At 39.7% G+C, this 20398-nt stretch overlaps 1 protein-coding gene across 2 annotated transcripts in view; it reads left to right on the top strand.

Annotated features, from left to right (window-relative positions):
- Window positions 1–11712: 11712 nt before the first annotated feature.
- The window catches only part of LOC145770460 (uncharacterized), a 36377-nt gene continuing 27691 nt past the window's right edge, over window positions 11713–20398 (top strand). The window contains exons 1-5 of one of the 2 annotated variants that reach the window (XM_082582116.1): window positions 11713–11764; window positions 11901–12057; window positions 15385–15611; window positions 16656–16953; window positions 17239–17415. In XM_082582116.1, coding sequence (XP_082438242.1) covers window positions 16666–16953; window positions 17239–17415 — 465 coding nt within the window. In that variant the 5' untranslated portion in view covers window positions 11713–11764; window positions 11901–12057; window positions 15385–15611; window positions 16656–16665. The remainder of the gene's footprint in view (window positions 11765–11900; window positions 12058–15384; window positions 15612–16655; window positions 16954–17238; window positions 17416–20398) is intronic. The other variant, XM_082582117.1, reaches the window with a different exon arrangement.

Raw genomic sequence — 20398 nt, 5'->3', positions numbered from 1 at the left:
TCGACAATATGAGCTGCTAAATCTCTTTCCATGACATCAGTTAATACTTTTTAGTGGTTTGAGTATCCCATCTTTACTTTCAAAGCATCAGCTCCAGTTTCTATTACCTTCTTCATATATCTACGAAACATGTCTTTGTCCACACCAACTCTTTCTGCTATTTATTTATTTCTGCTAATTTCTGCTACAACTACACCAACTATTTCTTTGTCCACACCTTTCTTAACGACACACCGTCTTGCATTAACTTCAAAAGTCTCCATAGGCAGCCGTCCACGAACAGTTTTTCTAACTTTTTTTCATGACTTTTAAGACTTAATTTGAAAATATTTTAAAACTAAACAGAAAAGGAATAGATAATTACCCAAATAACAACACATTTTGTCCAAGTAACTGTTTGTTTGTTTTGTTTTTCATATGTTTATCCTGCATAGCGGGAAAGCGGACTTGAGCGCTATGCATCGGTGTACGCCTTCCGATGTACACCTGACCCACGCTGCTCCCGACTGCAATGACTGTTTCCGGTTGTCTACTCTACTTATGACTTAAATTTGGTACTACCCATTACTCGAAATCGATCACTGGGTAGAGGCAATTATCGTAAAGTTTCTTTCCCAGAGAAACAACAGCAAGTGCGGGTGGCTGGAGTCGAACATGCAGGCTCTCGACTGCGAGCCCAACGCGCTAACCACTCGGCCACTGCTGCCGATTGGTTAGCGCGTTGGTTACTGATTTAATAATGCGCGTTTAGCTATACGAATTCAGACGTAAGATTTCAGCAGCCTGCCACTTGAGGTAGGGTTAGTTGAGTCACTGCCTCAACTAACCCCGCAGCGATTGACTCAACCAACCCCAATCCTTCCTCGTGACGATTATTGAACGTATTATCTATACGTAAAGCTTTATCAGTTTTACACAAATGCACTGTGCATAAGATAGCTAGCCTATAAACTACAGTAAATGAAACTTTGACGCTATCTTCGCTTACGCCTAGCATAGCTTCAGCATCCTAATCAACTTTGAGCTGAAAATATTTACTTTTTAGTCCAAAAAATGGTATTTTGCTGACTGTTTAATAGGGTGGCTCGTTTTTGAACTTTTTTTTTAAATTCTCTCGGGGTAGTAGGGAAATGGTGCCAATGAGTGAGAAAACAATCATGACAAAATTTGAGATTCGTAACAAATTGTCTTTAGCCTCCTCATGGGGCCCAAAAATCGAAAAATGGGGTCAAAAACGCAATTTTTTTCAAAAATATTTTTAGTTTGGGTAGATACAATATTGTTTAGATATATCTAAATAACCTAAAATAAAAAACTGAAGTCATTTGAACTATTCCTTCAGCTTCCTCACAGCTTCTGAAAATTTTCATTTTGCTGAAAATTTCGCATTTTTGTTTGTGGTTACATAACTACAAACTTCGTCAGTGACGTAAATTCAAATAAAAGACGTCACTTTTTCCTACCAAATTAACTCAATTTTATTAAAAAATAACGCAACAGCTCAGGGCAGGTCTATAAAGAGAAATACAATGACTTTTTATAGTTGGCAAAATGTCTAACGCAATTATGTATCATGTAACCACCCACAAAAATGCAAAATTTTCAGCAAAATGGAAATTTTCAGAAGCTGTGAGGAAGCTGAAGGAATAGTTCAAATTGTAATATTGGAAACGTGCCGTTAAACTTTTAATTTTTTTGAGAACTTGCCTTTTAAGTTTGTACCTCGTGTTTCACATTTTGCCTTGCGCGTTTTCCATGACCTCTTGATTGGCCGCTGTTAAATACGCTTTCCTGGCAGCGTTGCGGCAGATTCTCCAATTCGAGTTCAACTAGTTGTCCAAGTCAATCGTTAGTGCCGCAGCTATGTGGGCGTGTACATTGCCAATTTATGTTTGAGATTCAAATAAAGTTATCTGTTCGTCTTTGGGAGTTCGTCCGAAATAGTCAGACGTAAAGGCTAGCGCGAAACATTACATGGTGTCAGAAGTGGATTCGAAGTTGTCGAAGTCCACGAAACATTAGACAAATGACTCCAATTTTTTTTCTTAGGCTAATTAGATATATCTAAACAATATTGTATCTACCCAAAGTAAAAATATTTTTGAAAAAAAATGCGTTTTTGACCCCATTTTTCGATTTTTGGGCCCCATGAGGAGGCCGAAGACAATTTTTTACGAATCTCAAATTTTGTCATGAGCGTTTTCTCACTCATTGGCACCATTTCCCCACTACCCCGAGAATTTAAAAAAAAAGTTCAAAAACGAGCCACCCTACTGTTTAACCTGTATAACTTGCACGGCTGCTAAAACAAGATGGACGCAGTTACCCATAATGCTTATTATTTCAAGCAATTAATCTTCACGCAGTCATGGTTGGTTAGTCAGAAAACAACGGTGACTCAACTAACCCCACCTTCCCCTACGCGGCGCAAAACTTAAACTAATTTTAATTTGTCCGCACACCAAAAAAGCAAAAATCCGCTCATGTTTCTATGTTGAATAGCCTACGTGTGTGCTGTGTGTGAATAAGGAGTGAACGTCCCTCCGCTGAACATCCTGTAGCGGTTCCCACTATCCGTGTCTGCGTGAAGGCTCCTTTAGGCTAGCCAGGATGAGGTAGCTGCGTAATAATTTATTGCGTGCACATTCGTTATAATATAGTCAAAAATAATTATTTCCAGTTGTGGTCCACTGACCCAGCGGGTTATTTGCATTTTGCCCAGCAGTGCTGCAAGTATGCACACCCTTGTATTAGCCTGTAGAACAGAAAAAAATCCCTTACAGCAAAGATAGCCAATAGCAATGTCATAGAATAAAATTTCAGCGGTAAAACTATCAATCTCAGTAGGTCTACCTTTTCAATACAAAGCGTCATTAATAAACACGAGATTTTCAGGCTATATTTTTTGTGATGTATCTATTTCATAATCTATTTCATTTTATGCCTCTATTTCATAAATCACAGTTCATTTTAACGCTTAGCCTACTTGTGTTTTAAACTTTTCTACAATACCAACCAAATGAACTAGACAAACACAATTATAACATCAGAGTGGTCGGTTAAACATTGCTGACAATGAATGATGACTAGGGCCACTTTTATTTTGACCTAAAAAAAATTTTTTTTTACTTTACTTTTATCAAATTTTGACTTTATTTTGTCCTAACGAAATTGCTTATTTTTAGAGTGCACAGTTCTTCCTTGAATTGATACCAATTATCCAAACACAAAATTTTGTCAATTTCAGACCCAAACCCAAACGTAATATTTTGTAGAAAAGTCAAGGTGTTTTATGGATTATAAAAATTGCGTTGTGTTTTTTGGAGATAGCAAAATCTCGACAAATCTGTCTAACATTTGCTAAAGACGATTTAGCTTGCTTAGGCATTTTTGCATTACAGAATGTCAGTAGGCTATTCCTAAAATCCAAACTGTTGATCTTCGAAACGACCAAGTTTGTGAAAGGGAGTGTTTTATAAAAATTATTTAAATACGTAACAACGAATACAAAACGGACAATTTGCGATAAAAGTTGTTGCTCAGTGCTCATCCGTGGGCATTGTGACGTATTTCCTGTTTTTATAGGTTAATATGGTTTAATTGTGTCGCAGTTCCTGATATACAATGCTTCCACGAGGATTTTGACAAAAATTACTCTCAAGAAACACAAAAAGTTTGTCAAAAGGATTTCCACGAGGATTTTGACAAAATTACTCTCAAGAAACACAAAAAGTTTGTCAAAAGCTATAATTTGACAAAATTGACTTTATTTTGACCTATAAACTTTTTAGAAACAGTCCCATAGGTTCTGAAAACAACTTTATTTTTAGATTCGTGGATAAACGAGGTCCTTAAAAAAATTTGACTTCATAGACTTTTGACCAGGGAGTCGAACCGAACCCGAACCGGATTTTTGTAAACCGGTTTTGGTGCGATTTTGTCTGAACCTTAACCGGAACTGAACCGAAAATTTGAGTTAGCTTAAACCCTAACCGGACCCGAACCGGTTGAAAAAAGCGGTTCACTCCAGCATTACATCATTGTTCGCATTGTGGTAAGTGAAGTTGTACGTAGCAAGTTGTTATCTTGGAGGCCACATTGTACGGATGAATTATGGCCTATTCCGTAACACACGATCCACTATCATCGATGCTTTGGAGAGGAATTTTTTGAGGTAAACAACTTCTGTTCTGTGACATCATAGACAATATAGTTTGATTGTAACTTGTGCAACAAACAACAAAAGCAAGTTAATTGAGCAAAGCAGTGTAGAGATCAGCGTTGCCAACCTTGCGGTTTTCACGCCCAATTGGGCTAGTTAGTAGGCCTATTGGGCAATAGTAGGCCTAGGCCTAATTTTATCGGACCCGAACCGGAACTTATAAAACCGGTTTTAAGTTTCTTCGAACCTGAACCGGAACTGAACCAAATTTTGAAACAATCTTTGAACCAGAACCGGACCCGAACCGGAAAAATCAAACGGTTCGACTCCCTGCTTTTGACGGCCATAGTGATGACAGTTTTTAGATCTCATTGTCGATTGCTTCCTCAGGAGGACCAGAAACGTACATTGCTTTCACATCCAGGCAAACGGAGAAGTAGAATTTACTTAGGGTGTCTTATAGCCAAGCATGTTTTTGAGTTGGTGTTACTGCTTTCTTGCCGGATCCGGGTCGAATCTGGATCTTGTTTTATTTTTAAGAGACAGAGGCTCCGGTTACCGTACGTCACAAGTAGCTAGACGTCAGAAATTGATTTTCAGCTCGCAAGTTATATTTCAGTTTGCTGAAAAGTATTGAAAAGGTTTCTGTTACGGCCAATCTCTGTACAAATCAAACGTCACATAAAACCGTTCAGGTCTACTGAATCTTAGCGTATTACGTAATGAAATATTTCTAAAAATAAGCAAAGATTACATCATCGTTAAATATTGAATTGCACAACCGTTTGAACACCTGCTGAAAGATTACATCATCGTTAAATCTTTAATTACGAGAACAGGTGTAAGCCAGCTGTAAGCCAAACTTGAACAGGTGCTTGAATAGCTTATCATTGCTTATCATTATTACGTCACAGTAGCTGCATACGTGCGTTTGAGATATTGCAATGTATTATCGTCATTCTTAAAATTGTTACTGGAGAGTTGGTCGCATATTTAACTGTTTTGCTTAGTGCTTGCCAGCTGGACGAAATTTCCGTCTTTATCTAAGTAGTTTGTATTATAGTGACAAGTTTTTAGTGGCGTACGGTGTTGCGCTCCCATTTCGACAGCCTTGGGCTATTTTTACAGAAATACGATTTTTGAATAGACGTTTTCAAACGAGTGTTTCTTTCGGTCATTGCATGCAGATGAACGGATCCGCGAATCTTATGTTACAATTTTCTCACGAAGAGATTATGGTTTACCGTTGTGACCAGTTTCAATTTCATCGATGGTTTTAAAGGGATTGTTTCACACTTCAATATTCAACCATAGATAACTTACAAATAAATATAAAACTCAGCGGTGCGTAGCCTAACGGTGTTTAAAGGCTTACAACGTAGCTAAGGCTGTGTCATTTTACTTCAAACTGGATATTTTGTGTTGACGTCATCGACACGTTCCGTATTGGTAGCTTTATAGAAATCCTGGGGATCGAGAGAAATCACAGTCACAACAATCACAAATTAGCTTGCTGCACCAAGTTAGCAAGCAAGGGAAAATCAAGTGGTGGTGTGCAGATTTGTTGGGCGTCGTAGTAAACAGTGGCGGATGGTGGTGTTTGTGAGCAGTTGGGCTGCAGTAAATAGTCCGGGGGGTCCCCCCATAAAAATTTGAAAATTTACATTAAATTTGGAGCGTTCTGAGCATGTTTTTACCCCAAATTTTGAAAAAATACATTCAAACTTTGTTAAAAAGTTGATGTATTCCTAAGCTATAATTTGAAAAAACTAACAGTAGGCTATTGCTTTGGAGACAAACTTTACTAGTATTGAGCTTAGTCTTGACTAGCCTAGCCGTTGCATACAAGGTTCAAGTGATTTTGAGATGCCCTAGGCTGGACTAGCACTTCCTATAACCTGTTGAATACCCTAACTCTACAGCTAACACTTCTACATTAATGGCTCATCGCTACTCTGCGAAATGAAAACTAACTTTAAAAAATCTGTAAAGTTATTCGGTTAGGTGGGGCTGTTTTCAGGGGCGCCGGAACGATTTTTGACTGGAAAGGCAAGATTATGAAAAAAGGGCACTTTTTTAAGTTTTAAAATAAGTTATAGCGATAATGCTGGGCAGTTCGTTAATCGTTTTCCCCCCATTAGCTATATAAATCGAAATGTGAGACAGATGAAGATAAACGAATGAAATATATTGAAATAGCTTGAACAAGAACAAACGAAAGATAAATTTCACGTTCATGGCGTCACAATTTGCTGCAAAGTATAGAATGTGTCCACGGGATAATTTGTATAGCCTACTGTATAGTGTAGGCTATATAGGCCTACAGTAGAGTGTAGACAAATATCAAACCAATCCGAAGTAGCCTACATTTTACGCACGCCGGTTGCTCGAATGAGCTTATTTGCAACAGCATCTAAGTCAATGGTGTCCATCACCTGTTTGTGAATAGTCGCAAACAGTCGGTTGTTTAAACTTTTATCTGTCATTGTGGTACGAAGCCACATTTTTACATTTTGCACGCCTCATGGCGCTAAAACTGCCTTCAGCATTCACCTTTCTTAATTTGACGCTATATCATAACAGCTTACTTACACTTTTTCTTCTAAAAATTTTTAACTTCCAGGTTCTCACACTCTTTGCTATGCCAAGACGTTTATAGGTTACCATTCCTTAACTTTTCTACAATTCTATGTCACTCAGATCTTTTCTCTAATTAAAACCAAGACCACGAGGAACATTTTCTTTTCTCATAAGTCAGCCATCAACAATATCCCGACCATCCGGCCCAAACTTTGGTCCTATGCAATGCAAAACGGTCCTTATAGTGGTGCCTCGAATCATTGGTGTTTGATTTTCACGGTTGGTGGTAGCACCAAACATAGTCGTGACAAAATCGTGTTTGAAGAAGCATAGGAGTGGTACAATTGCAATAAATTATGTTTGTGACCTACACAATAGCTCATTATCGAGTAATGATACAAGAACTACATACCGGTGTACAAATAACAATGGCACGGAAGGGCATCATGCTACTGTGATACAGAATTTTGTGTGTGAATATTATTTTGAGGCAAAAATGAAAGATTGTAATTAGGCTAAAAGCGAATAGTAGAAATTGTTATTATTAAAAAATGTGCAGTAGCTCACATAAACTTGAAAGGGCACCATTGCCCCCCTTTGCCCCATCCATAGAAAATTTTAGCCCCCCCTGCCCCCCGCTTCCGGCGCCCCTGGCTGTTTTCTATGCAGTCTCAATAGATCAAAAATTGCTGTAAAATGCCAAAAGAGGTGGAGCTTCAAGGATAATTTTTAGCCAATCAGAGTGCTTGAAATCCAGAATCTCGGGCTGCAGAGCAGTTTGCCCAATATCGGTGTTGCCAAACGAAACTATTTTAATTTTGAATCCGCAATTCTTAAGTGAAAAACGTAACCGGGTCGGACAAACACAAAGGAAAACATATTTTCTTTCTTCTCGTTTTTTCAGGTGGGGCGCTGCAGCCCCATGGAACGAGCCGCCACTGGTAGTAAAGTTTAGAATAGTAAAGTCTACTAAGTCATTTGGGCAGAAGCGTTTCAACCAGTTGAGAAGGTTAGGCTACTGTACCTTTTTTCCAGCAGCTTGGTTGCTGTATTTAAAAAAAAATAGGCTAAGTTAAATTACTGCATTCCTGCATGCACGTATGCATATGAAAGTGCAAACAAACGTTCACTGTTTTCCATGATACTGCCAGATCTTGGCAGGACTGCAGAAGTTAAGTCAGATCCGGTTTTAGGGGGCAGAGGGTGCAGGTTACCCCAGCCCCCCGACGTGGAAAAAATGTGATTTTGTATTATTATTTTTTTTTTTTCGGCGTTTGAACTGTCTGCAAAATGCTGTGCAGTTCAGTGCTGGATTAATGCTACTGCAGAAGTAGGCTAGAGGTGGTTTTTCGCGCCGTCGATGCAAAAACAATTTTTGCACGGTGCCCCCGATCTAAAAGTGCCCCGGGCTCCCCATCAGCTAAATCCGGCCCTGAGTGAAGTATCAATCTGATTTAATGAAATTTATTTTGTCCATAGGCTATGTGATGCAAGCATATATGTCGTCGTCGTCGTCGTCGTCTGAGCTTCTGGGGCCGAGGGTCTATCCTTTTACCACCCCAGATTCACGATGTTCCCGGACTACACTGGAAGGCTGCTAGAGAGCAGCCAGTCTTTAGTTTCATCATCCATGACGCGCAGACCTTCCACTCCGTTAGGTGGTTTGAAGATGGTACAGTCATTGATGATGTGGTCTGCGGTCTGTTCCTCGGCACCACATTCACAGGAGGAGGAAGAAGCCATTCCCCATTGGTGCATGGTTGAGCGGAAAAGCCCGACGCCCGTACGGAGACGGTTGAGGCGCACCCATGCCTGTCTCTGTAGTGTCAGGCCGATGGGGCGTGTGTCGGCGTCGGGGATGAATGAATGGAGTCTGGTGGTGCTTGACTTCCATTCAGAATTCCATTTATGGTCCGCCCAAGTAGCCGCAGAGATGTCTTGTTCATCAGCTTCGTTGATCAGAAGCCGAGCGGCTGGCACGAATGGGTGTCTATATATGTATGTAATCATATATGTAATCAGCATATATGTAATCTCTGGTCACTAAAGTGTTGAGACCATATCATATTTTCAATTGGTTATTCTGTTTTGGTATCAAGCACGTTATAACGTTTACGTTTGGTCGTTTCTACCTTTTTCTAGACCTTTATTATATTTGAAAGATATTGGTTTTTATTAATGATCAGAAATAAATACAAACTGAAACTAACATTTAACTCCACTGAGCTGAATAAATTGTTGAGTTAACTTTTTGGAGACGCAAGGTTGATTTACCTTCCCCATTATTTTTGTTAGGCCTATTGATCGGCTGTAACTTTTAGATCTGTTATAGGGAAATTAAATTTTGAGTCACTTTAGAGCCAGGATGGTATGTTGGCAGTTAAAATCTCTGCCTAAAATCTGGCACTCCACTGATTAAAAATTTATTGTAACGTGTTGCGACCGTGCTATATTTTCAACTGATTGTCTCGTTTGGATATCAAGCACGTTAAAGCGCTCACTTTTTGTTGCTTCTACTTTTGCTTTACTTGGCATATATTGTTTTTTTTGCTATAATTGCCAAAAACAAACTGAACTGATTATTGTATGAGTTAATTCCTTTCATTATTCGCATAACAAAACAAGACGAAAACTATAAAAAACAAACAAAACAAGACGAAAACTATGATTATTACAAGAAAAGAAAATGTACCAAGTTTAAATATTACCATTGGCGGAATGCTGGTCGAACAAGTCAAAAGCTTTACCTATCTGGGACACACAATAACTGAAAATGGCAGATGCGATACAGAAATATTGAGACGAATAGAAATAGCAAGAAACAACTTCGTGAAAATGAAAAAGACATTAACAACACGCAAAATTAACATCAACACTCGAAAACGAATTGCGAAATGCTATATATGGACTACACTACTCTACAATGCAGAAACATGGACACTGTCATCACAAATGGTTAAACGACTTGAGGCATTTGAAATGTGGATTTATAGAAGAATGTTTAAAATTTCATGGAAGGATAAAATCACAAACAAAGATGTACTATCTAGAATACAAACCAACATGGAAATTCTACAAACAATTAAATCAAGAAAATTGAAATATTTTGGCCACATGATTCGCAATAATTCTATTCTTCTTCGTCGTATGAGCTGTTCTTCTGGACTATATGTTTGGGCATGATGTCATCAGCCACTCGACAGTCTCGTCATCCAGGGCCTTCAGTCCAAGCGCTCCATGTGGTGGTTGATGGATTGGGCAGTCATGGACGACATGATCTACTGTCTGGTCTGTGGCGCCACACTCGCATCCCGGTGAGGGAGCCAGGCCCCATTTGCACATGTCTGAACGAAAGCGACCGACGCCGGTTCGTAGGCGGTTAAGCCGGACCCACGCAAGTCTTGCGAGGGACATTCCCGGAGGGTGGGGATCGACGTCGGGTAGGAAATCACGGAGTCGGGAGGTGTTGTTTTGCCACTCCATGTTCCATGTGTAGTTCGTCCAGTGTGCCGCACTTATTCCAAGATCTTCAACGTTGTTCAGAAGCTGTCGTGCGGCGGGCACAAATGGGCGTCTTGATTTCAGTCGCTGCTGTCCTCCAGGTAGGCGCTGGAATGTACTGTGGAGGAGGTGGTCGGGGTCCAGTGCGCGACGAGCAAGGGAAATCATGGCTCCTTTACGGCGAAGCTCAGCAGGTTGGATGCCTGCAAGGATGGGAAGGCAGTCCGTTGGAGTGGGACGCAGGCATCCAGTCACAGTGCGTAGTGCGTCATTGATGGCGGTGTCAATGTGGCGGGTGTGAGAGCTGCGGCACCACACTGGTGCGCAGTACTCAGCGGTAGAATGGACAAGGGCCAAGGTAGCTGTGCGAAGGGTTTTCGCATCAGCTCCCCAGCCGGAACCCGCCAGCCGCCTCAAAAGTGCAACGCGCGCAGACAGTTTTTTGCGCAGTGACTCCAGGTGTCGTCGGTACGTGAGTGACCTGTCCAGGGTTACGCCGAGGTAGGTGGGTTCGGCGCAGTAGGGGAGGTGTTCGTCATCGGTGGTAATGTTGATCTCACGTTTTGCTTCCTTGTTGTTTAGGTGGAAGGCCGCCGACACTGTCTTTGCCTTGCTGAGCTGTAGCTTCCATTTCTGGAGATATGTTGATATAGTTGACATGTCCTGGCTTAGGTTCCTCTCCATTGACTGCCAATCTCCGGCTGGATGCAGGAGAGCCAGATCGTCTGCATAAGCATACTTCCTGGAGATGGTGTCAGGCAGGTCATAGATGTAAGTGTTAAAGAGGAGGGGAGCCAGGACAGAGCCCTGTGGGACGCCGTTCCTGAGTCGACGTAGTCTACTTCGTCGGCCGCTACCGGTGGAAAGGGTAAAGCTGCGGTTTTGCACAAGTTCCATAATCATATGGACCATGTGCCTGTCAGGAAGGAGACGGAGTAGTTTGCAGGTAAGGCCGCTGTGCCATACAGTGTCGTAGGCAGCCGTGAGATCGACAAACACGGCGCCAGCCTTCTTTTTTGCCGAGAAGCTGTCCTCGATGTCTTGGGTCATCAGGGTGACCTGGTCTACAGTTGATCTTCCGTGGCGAAAGCCGGCTTGTTCCCGAGGGAGCTGAGGGTCTATTATCGGTTCGACACGGGCGTAGATAAGTCTTTCGAGTATCTTGAAGGGGATTATGAATAATTCTATTCAAACACAACTACTAGAAGGAAAAATGAACGGCAAACGAAATAGGGGCAGACCACCAAGAATTTGGACTAATGATATTGAAGACTGGTCAGGACTTAACTACAAAACTGCAAAAGAAAAAGCTCAAAACAGAGAAACTTGGCGTCTCATTGCCTCCAACCCTTGACGAGAGGAAGGAACTTAATGATGATGATGATGATGATTCGCATAAATTTTGTTGTTATGACTGTTTGTAGACTAAATTTCACTGTATCTTAGCAACCGTATAACAACTTTAGAATTATGAGTAAATATTTGGGATGCCTTATCTAAACAAAATAAAGAGTTCAAAGTGTAAGTATTAAAATCAATAACTAACGTTTTCAAAAGCAATACTGTCTTCATCTTCAGTGCTATAGCCTAAATAGTTTTAGCTACGGTATTTCAACTTTAGCTTCTTTCAGAACTAAACTGCTGTACTTTCCTATAGGCTACCGTACCGTGCCTGTTGTAAAGATGTAGGCTACCGGTAGCTACCGTTACTGAAGAGGATTCAATATCCAAAATCGCAATCTGCTACATGATAATTTGGTATTATTGGAACTTCGTCATACATTTCCCCTGAATATAGAAGATCCATTCAATCGGTAATTAGGCTTTTCTTTATCCCCGCTTTACTAGGCGTGCAGTCATTCTCTAATAGCTGCCGGAAGGCGACGTTGAATTGCCTACCTCATTTAGGCTATATTACTAATAAAAACTCTTTTTAATGCAATGCTTCAATGTAACTCTATATAACAACACGAGCCTGAACGTAGTTAATTAAAAATTTATAAATTTAGCCTACTAGTTGATATAATTAACATTGCATGCATAGCTTAGGCTACCGTATAATTTGACTTGATAGCCATTTTATTCAGGCTTCCATACAAATCTGTCATAACTTCTAAAAGGCATCAATTCAAATAAATTATTCATAAATTCAAATCTGTCATGAATTCTAAATGGAAATATATACGCTGCTCCCGTAGCGTATTATTAACCCAGAAAATTTTCATGACGGAAGTTTCAAAGTTTTTATTTTTATCCAACATTTACTTCACACCACAGCAGACCCGAAAGTAAGCCTATGACAGGTCACTAAACGTAGCCTACCGTAGGCTCAGGCCCGGATTTAGGGGGGCAGAAGGTGCAGGTGCCCCGGGGGCGAATTTTTTTTTCCCACGAGATTTCTGTCTCCTTGATTTTAGTCACTTTAAAAGTAAGATTTTCCGAAAGTGTTTGAGAGATTGGTTGATTCAGATTGCAAAATAACTATTTGCCAATAAAATTCTGCAATGATAATAAAATATAAGCTTTCCCTAACCCTACTTTTTTGAAAAGCTGTTGTGCACCGCAAAAATTAATTTAAAGAAAAAAAAAAGTTTGACTGCGACGGGCGTCGAACCCTCGTTCTCACGATTACTAGGCGGAGGATGATACCACTGAACCAACCGTGCCAGCGAGAGAATGTTGCATTCACACGGTTTTAATACAAACTTTTACCAAAATATGTAAATGAGACAGAAATCTCGTGGGAAAAAATATTTCGCGCCCCGGGGCCCCCTTTTGAAGGGCCCCGACGTGAAAAAAATGTGATTTTGTGTTATTACTAGGGCACAGTGGCGCCGGCAGAGGAGGAGCAGGCGGGGCAGCTGCCCCCCCAATGTTTTGGACATCATCTTTTTAATTTTTTTTATATTATTACATATTGTTATTATTTTTTTAATATTTGGATCCCAACCTGAAGTCAACTCAAGTTGCAAGGGGGGTTAAAAGCTTTCTCTTTTATTTTAAACTTGCTCTTCTTGCTGCTGTTATTATTACGATTTTGTGATTCTATTCACGTACTTCTCGTGCTGCCTGTCACGTTACAATTGTTACCGGCTGTTCAGCAGATTGGCTCTTGCTTGGTTCCAGAGTGGTGGCAGTGCATACAGCAGTGGGTCATTCAATGTTTCAAGGATATAATGTAGATTTAACTCAACGAAGTCTACTAAAGTAATATAGTAAGTACCAGTAACCAGTGGTTTGATGACTATCTCTGGCTGGAGTATTCAGAAGCTAAGGATGCAACATTTTGCTTTCTCTGTCGAGTTTTCAACAGCTTGGTATGTTATAGTCCTGTTAATATTAGTTAAAGTTTATTCTATTAAGCTGCAATTATGCTCCACCGGTGTTGAATGATTTTTATTTTTAATGTTTCTTTATCCTATCCACGAAGATTTCATGCGCAATATAATGACGATAAAGTTTAAAACCCAAAATGAGCGAACAATTATATTATATACGTATTAAGATGCAAAAACTGCAGTATGACGACATAATGCAACTAAAGTCAACATGTTCCTGCGTTTATTAGACGTTAAATACGTTTCACTTGTAGTAAAATTCTTTTCTCATTCTTTTGTTTCTAAGGATACTGCATTGCTTATTGCTGCCTTTAATTGGAAGATTTGCGTCCCCGCGAGCAAGATTGTGCATTTTTTACATCGATTCAACGCCCTACAACGTTGAATCGATGTAAAATCAGCAGATTTAGCTTGTTGAGGTTGGCGTTTTAATTGATTATTTTTACTTTCAGTGAAGCCTGTTAATACTGTAATAATAATTAACTTAAAAACTGTAATAATCTTGCAAAAAAAAGCAATCAACCTATGTCTCTAAAACAAAGTTTGCCTAATTCTAAACGAAACTGCATTAAAAGAGCGAGTTTTGCCAATAGCAAACATTCAAATATCTCAGCCTGGAAATAGCAACAAGAACACATAGAGACTTAGGTTTATTTCCGAAAAATGCCGAAGAAAACATGATCTTATCGTTTTGCTATGCCACCGGACAGCACCATTTTACAGGAATATTCATACCCACATTTTTGTTGAAAATGCTCTCAGAATGCACCAAACTGAAAGTAATTTTTCAGAAATTTCTGGGGGAGGCCCCTCAGAACCCCCGCCACTAAGTGTTGCCTTCGGCGAACACGCCATCGGGCTTCGCCCGCCGGCCGTTAACACCCCCCCTTTCAAAATTCCTGACTGCGCTACTGTCTTGCACTGTCAATATTTTGCCCCCCCATTGTTGAATGTCTGGCGGCACCACTGCTAGGGCAACCAATTTTTAGACCTAAAAACTTGAAATTTTGACTTTACAATTTACAAATTTTGACCAAATTTTGACCAATAACTTTCTGCGTTTGCAACCCAAATGCGAAATACAAAGCATATTAGAAATCCAACCGTTAGGTAAGGATATTTTCTTTTTCTGATGAAATAAAAGAAAAATGTGGGAGACTCAACGACACCACAGCTAACGAACAGGTAATGAAAGTAACTCGAAAAACTGCAAAAGATAAATATGGAGCGTCTTTAAATATCCCGATATTACTGAGAGGATTCTGCAGTATTATACTTCAACATCAAGTAATGTTTTACATTATCGCCTTTGAAGTTCCGGTTTCTCGGCAATATTTTTCCTAAAATAGAGAAGCTTCTCTCTATTTGATACAGAAGTTGCTTGGGAGTTCTTCATTCACCTGAGCATTCACCTAACCAAGAACAAAGACCACATTACCTGGCTTCCACGCCTAGCCTACTTAATATTCAATCGTCAGTAGTGGGCGAAACAAGATTATTACTTCAGAAATTGCAACAAATGGATGATTACGTCAGAATAGCAACAGAAATTGCAACAAAAAATCAGTATCTGTGTAGTTTTAATAAAATATCAATAGAGAAAAAAAAAACTACGTTAAAAGAAAATTTTGACCTAACCATGAAATTTGACTTTTTTTTTTACTTAATAACTTTGAAACCTCTCTTTGTGTCAGCCTGAAATTTAGTTTATGGACGTTTTATAAACTTTGAACAAGGCAGAAAAATTTTGACTTGATTGACTTTTGGTTGCCCTAGTTATTGGCCTACTATTTTTTCTTTCAGCCTTTGAAGTTTCTGCAAAATGCTGTGCAGTGCAGCGCTGGATTAATGCTACTGCAGACGTAGAGGTGGGTCTTCGCGCCCTGGCGCAAAAAAGTGTTAGCACGGTTCCCCCCGATCTAAAAGTGCCCCGAGCCCCCCATCAGCTAAATCCGGCACTGCTTAGGCTAGCATTATTGAGGTGAAAAGGAGGTCTACAAGACGGTCAAGCAAGCTTCACTAACATTACGGTACTATAAGTTTTTGTTAACAATTGGTTGAGTTGGAAATACAATGTAAATCATTGATCTATTCAATCCACTGTCCATCAGAAATTGGCCAGACTTTCCTTGTAGAGCACGAAGATGTCTTTCATTTCAGTTACGTTAAGATTGCATTGTGTAGTAAAAAGACATTTTAAATACTGCAGTGCTTTGTTTTTACTTTCTGACAGAGAAAATTAGCTTTCTGTGCGTCAAAGATGATAAAAATCTCTACAAACCCTGTGATTAATTATTAACAGTAGGCCTATTTATTTGTTAAAAGAAGCAAATTTTAAAATATCCTGTATCTTGTTTGAAACACCCCCACGTGATAGCAGTCTGTATATATATCTTAAAATAAATAATTTTTACACTATCACATGCATTATATTTGTTTACTCTTTCCACCTGGTAGGCTAAGATTCTCATGCATTAGCACTTCTCATGTCTTTAAAGCGCAAAACGAAGTCAAAGTGCTATAATCTCGAAATCAAAAAAGATGAAAGAATTGTCCGTCAAACTGAAACAAAATTTTGTTTTAAAAACGTTTCAATGTAACACTGTGGTTGTCATGCTAAGAGCTTTTCCATCAAACCGTAAAAACTGTTGCCTACTACAAAGTAGGCTAGCCACCAGCAAAAAAGACCAGTCATTAAAGCAGTAGGTCCACAATAGCTTAGTTATTTTCAAACAGTCCTACAAAGCTTATGAACACCAAAAGCAAGCGAAAAATTTCGATACCAGCTGCTCAATTTTTCACTTTTTAGTTTCGCCTCAGATAATTTCTTGGCTATCCTATAACTGCTGTATCATGGCACAAATATGTGTTTTGATTTACATAAAAACTAGAAGTACGTTGCGTCGATGGTGAAGAAAAATAGAGGATGACGCGTATAAATAAAAACTACAATAAGCAATAAAACAATATAAACATTCAAATAAAAAGCTCAATGGGGGTAGGGTAAGTGGGTAACCCCCTCTCCCCCTTGCGTACGCCACTGTGCTGCTCTACAAATAAAATTTTCATTTCAGAAAAAAAAAAATGGTTGATTTTTGTTGCCTTGTCTTTCCTTCTTTTTGCTTACCAAGAAGAGAATACCCTGTTTTCGTGGAAATTTTGTCTCCTCCTTGCGGTAGTGGTAGCAAAAGTGAGCTACACGTTACATGGCGCCCATCTCCATACATGGAAGAAGTGAACCACACTCTCACTCTCACTGGAAAAGCCACAACTGAAGTGGTGTATTTCAATCTACATGACGAGCAACATAGAAAGGAAACATATTCACATTCATTTTATGGATTGAAATCTCGTGAAAAATACGATATCAAGGTATCTACACCACAATTTTTTTGTTCCTCTCTATTAAAATTTATCGAATAGGCTACCGTACTGTAAATTGACGATTGATTGTTGGCAGAAAAACGTTTGTATTTTTCTTGATTATTTTTATTTTTAAAATGTTAGTGTAGCCTACTCTAGGAAAGGTATTTTGATGATTTTATTCGATAACTTGTTGGCTTTCAATCATTGTAAGTTTGAAAACTATATCTGTGAAATGCTTGTGAATGCTATACCGGTGTGCGGGATAAATTAGTTAGCTACGTACGTTTTCAGGTAGGTGTTACTCACACATTTTGCTCAAACGCAATATCTTCAAATACTTCGGCATTGACCGGCTACGTCACACCTGGACCAGTAGGTTATGCAACTTTGCAACAAATCAATAAAAATACCTGCAGAGTGATGTGGACATGGCCGCATGACAAGGAATACACTATACAAAACTTTGTTGTAAGTGGTTAGCAATATAAAGTTACCGTAGTTATTTCCTAAAACAGTTTTAGAGTTATTAAAATAAAAAAATAAATCCCAAAATGTAGATAGCCTAATAAGTTTAGCACACGTTTTGAAAACTAAACTGTCTTCATCTTCAGTGATATAAATGTTTTCATTTGTTCTTTATTTTGCTTTGAAAAACATTTTAAGTATCGTATGTACATTTCAGAAAATGTTACAAAAAATAGATTCGTTTGTAACCTTACAACTCAAACAGAATTTTTTCTTACATCTTCTTTTTTTATGTGAACCTTTGCTAGTAGCGTCGACTCGGTTCAGGTCGATAGTTCTCAATATTTGTGTCTTGGCAGACCCTTACGTTGCTCTCATAGACCTCAAAAAAATCTCTAAAATTTTAATCACATCAAATATAGTTACTATTCTCTACACCCTGTTTTACTCTAAAAGGGGGACCATTAGAATGTTCTTATTCAAATATAGCCTACCAGCCTACTTGGACTCTAAAATTTTAATATATCGCGTATCCCAAGGGAAACAAACGTCTCATAAGTTTCGAAGCGACACACTTAGAAAATTTTGCTGAATTAGCGACCTACTTATTACGATTGATGACATTGACGAACTACTGCGAAGAATTTCTCCCTTTTTTTTTTAAATGTAATCAACATTTCGTAGTAATCACACTCATGGCAAAAGTTTGAGTCCCGATAATAGACTGCTGACTAACGTTTGCAAATTTAAGTTAAGCATTGATCAACAGTCTGCTGTCTGAAAAGAATTAGGCTGAACATAAAACATAAACATAAAGCCTTACAAAAGGTTTTTAACTCTTCTGTTTATATCAAATTGTTTTTTAGTTAGGTTAGGAAACGAAGCCTACAATGACCTTTGAAATGACACACCCGGACGTCGCAACACAGAGTTTAAAAATCACTGCAATACACAAATAAAGCACAACCAATTTTTAAATATCGTAATTTATCAATCATGCGGCAAATTCGGAAAATTTCGTGGACACCACTTAAGAATCGCTGGTCTAGATGTTTGGGCAAGTTTTGGACAGCCACAAAATTTATTCGTCATTCAGTTCGCACTGGTCACGCACACCATTTAGCGTACGATGGATGGCGCAGTTGCAGATGGTGTGGTCTGCGGTATGTTCCTCCCTGCCGCACGCAGGTTGCAGATAGATCCATATCCAATTTGTGCATGTTGGAACGGAATAGTCTGGCGCAAGAGGTTGAGCCGCGCCTCGGTCTTTCTTGACAAAAGTATTCCGGTTGGTGAGAGGCCGTTGTCAGAGATGAAGCGTTGAAGCCTTCTGGAGTTCTTCTGTCACTCCAGGCTCCATTGGTGATCCGCCCAAGTAGCCGCACTGATGGTTTGGCATTTAGCGGCTTTCATCAACAGTTGTGTGGCCTGTACAACTAGGTGTATCGATTTTAATCGCCGAAGTTGTTCATGGGTAATCTCATAGAGCCTTGGGTGGAGCAAGTAGTTGAGGCTCATAGCGCGGCGAAAAAGAGACAAGGTGGCTTCTTTGTCATTGTAGCAGTGGAAAATCATCAAATCAAAAGAATATTAATTGCAAACCTCCGATTCTGAAGTTGCGAAACAGGCAATTATTTGCCCATGGCTCGTCTTTCCTTCGTTGCATGTTCTAATTGTCACATCCTTGTATTTTGCTCTTTATGTGACCTGTTTCCCACCGTATTATTTATTCGTAATCATTCTTGAATTACTTGTTTAGCTTGTGCTTTTCACTTCGGAGTGTCATTACAGTTATTGTGCATAGTCAAATTTATGTTATAATTGTCATTTTATGTATATTGCAGATTTAAGTAATTCCTGATGAGGACGCACGTACGTGTCGAAAACGTTATAGTTTATTTTTGATTGTGTTATATGTATTTTTTTGTGTAATACGTTATGTTACATCCTTTAAAGTTACTTTGTTTTCTCTGTTTATGGTTCAACAAAGAAAACTCTCTACCAAAGCTTTATACTGTATAATTATGTGTAAATCATAGATTGTCTTATTCATAGCAATTGACTAATAAAACTTTTCTGTATTTATGAACCAACCCAGCAAATTGTCCACTTGAGGCGGTTTGACTGACTCTTATCATTAAATCAGTCTTGTTACTCAACGCAACAACGCCTCATTTTTGTGATCACAAATTGATTTCGCTAATATAGCATCCTCAGTATGATGGGGAAGAACAGTCACCTTCACGCGGTCCCCCCTGTAAGTAGCATTATAAATATGCGAAACGAAGACTGTCAAAACCGAACCTCGACCCGGAGCGCTCAGCACAAGACCCCACGAGAACCGCTCTTTTCAGAGCGCGGCAGTCCCACTGTCGACAAGTACCGTCGTCCCACCATCTTACAGCTGAACGCTGAGGGCATCACATCCAGCAAGATTGATGTGATCGAGCAGCTCGCTCATAAGAACCGAGCTCTTGTCATCCTCCTCCAGGAGACCCACTGCACTTCTGCAGACAAGCTAGTAATTCCACACTATTCACTAGCTGGGTCAACCCAAAGCAGGAAACATGGCCTCGCCACGTTCGTCCATGAGAGCTTGAACTGGACGCTTGCAAACTCCTCCGTCAATGAAGAAATAGAATGGGTTTGTGTGAGCATTGAAAATTACAACATCATCAATGTATACAAGCCACCATCCTCACGCCTGAACCCATCATCTATACCAGCATTCCCCTCACCCAGTATCTATGCTGGTGACTTTAACTGCCAGCACACCGACTGGGGTTACAAGTACATCAACAGCGACGGAGAATGCCTGGCTACTTGGGCTGCGAACAACAACCTCGCCCTCCTTTACAACCCAAAAGATCCAGCCAGCTTCTGGTCCGGACGCTGGGGAACGGGCAACAACCCTGACCTGGCCTTTGCAAGCATGGACACAGACAGCTCTCTTCCTGACAGACGTGTACTAGAGAAGTTCCCACGT

Source organism: Aplidium turbinatum, chromosome 5, assembly GCF_918807975.1.
Source record: "Aplidium turbinatum chromosome 5, kaAplTurb1.1, whole genome shotgun sequence".
In the NCBI taxonomy this organism is placed as follows: Eukaryota; Metazoa; Chordata; class Ascidiacea; order Aplousobranchia; family Polyclinidae; genus Aplidium; species Aplidium turbinatum.
Note: the sequence above shows the minus strand (reverse complement) of the source record. Positions and strands in the feature narration are given on the sequence as shown.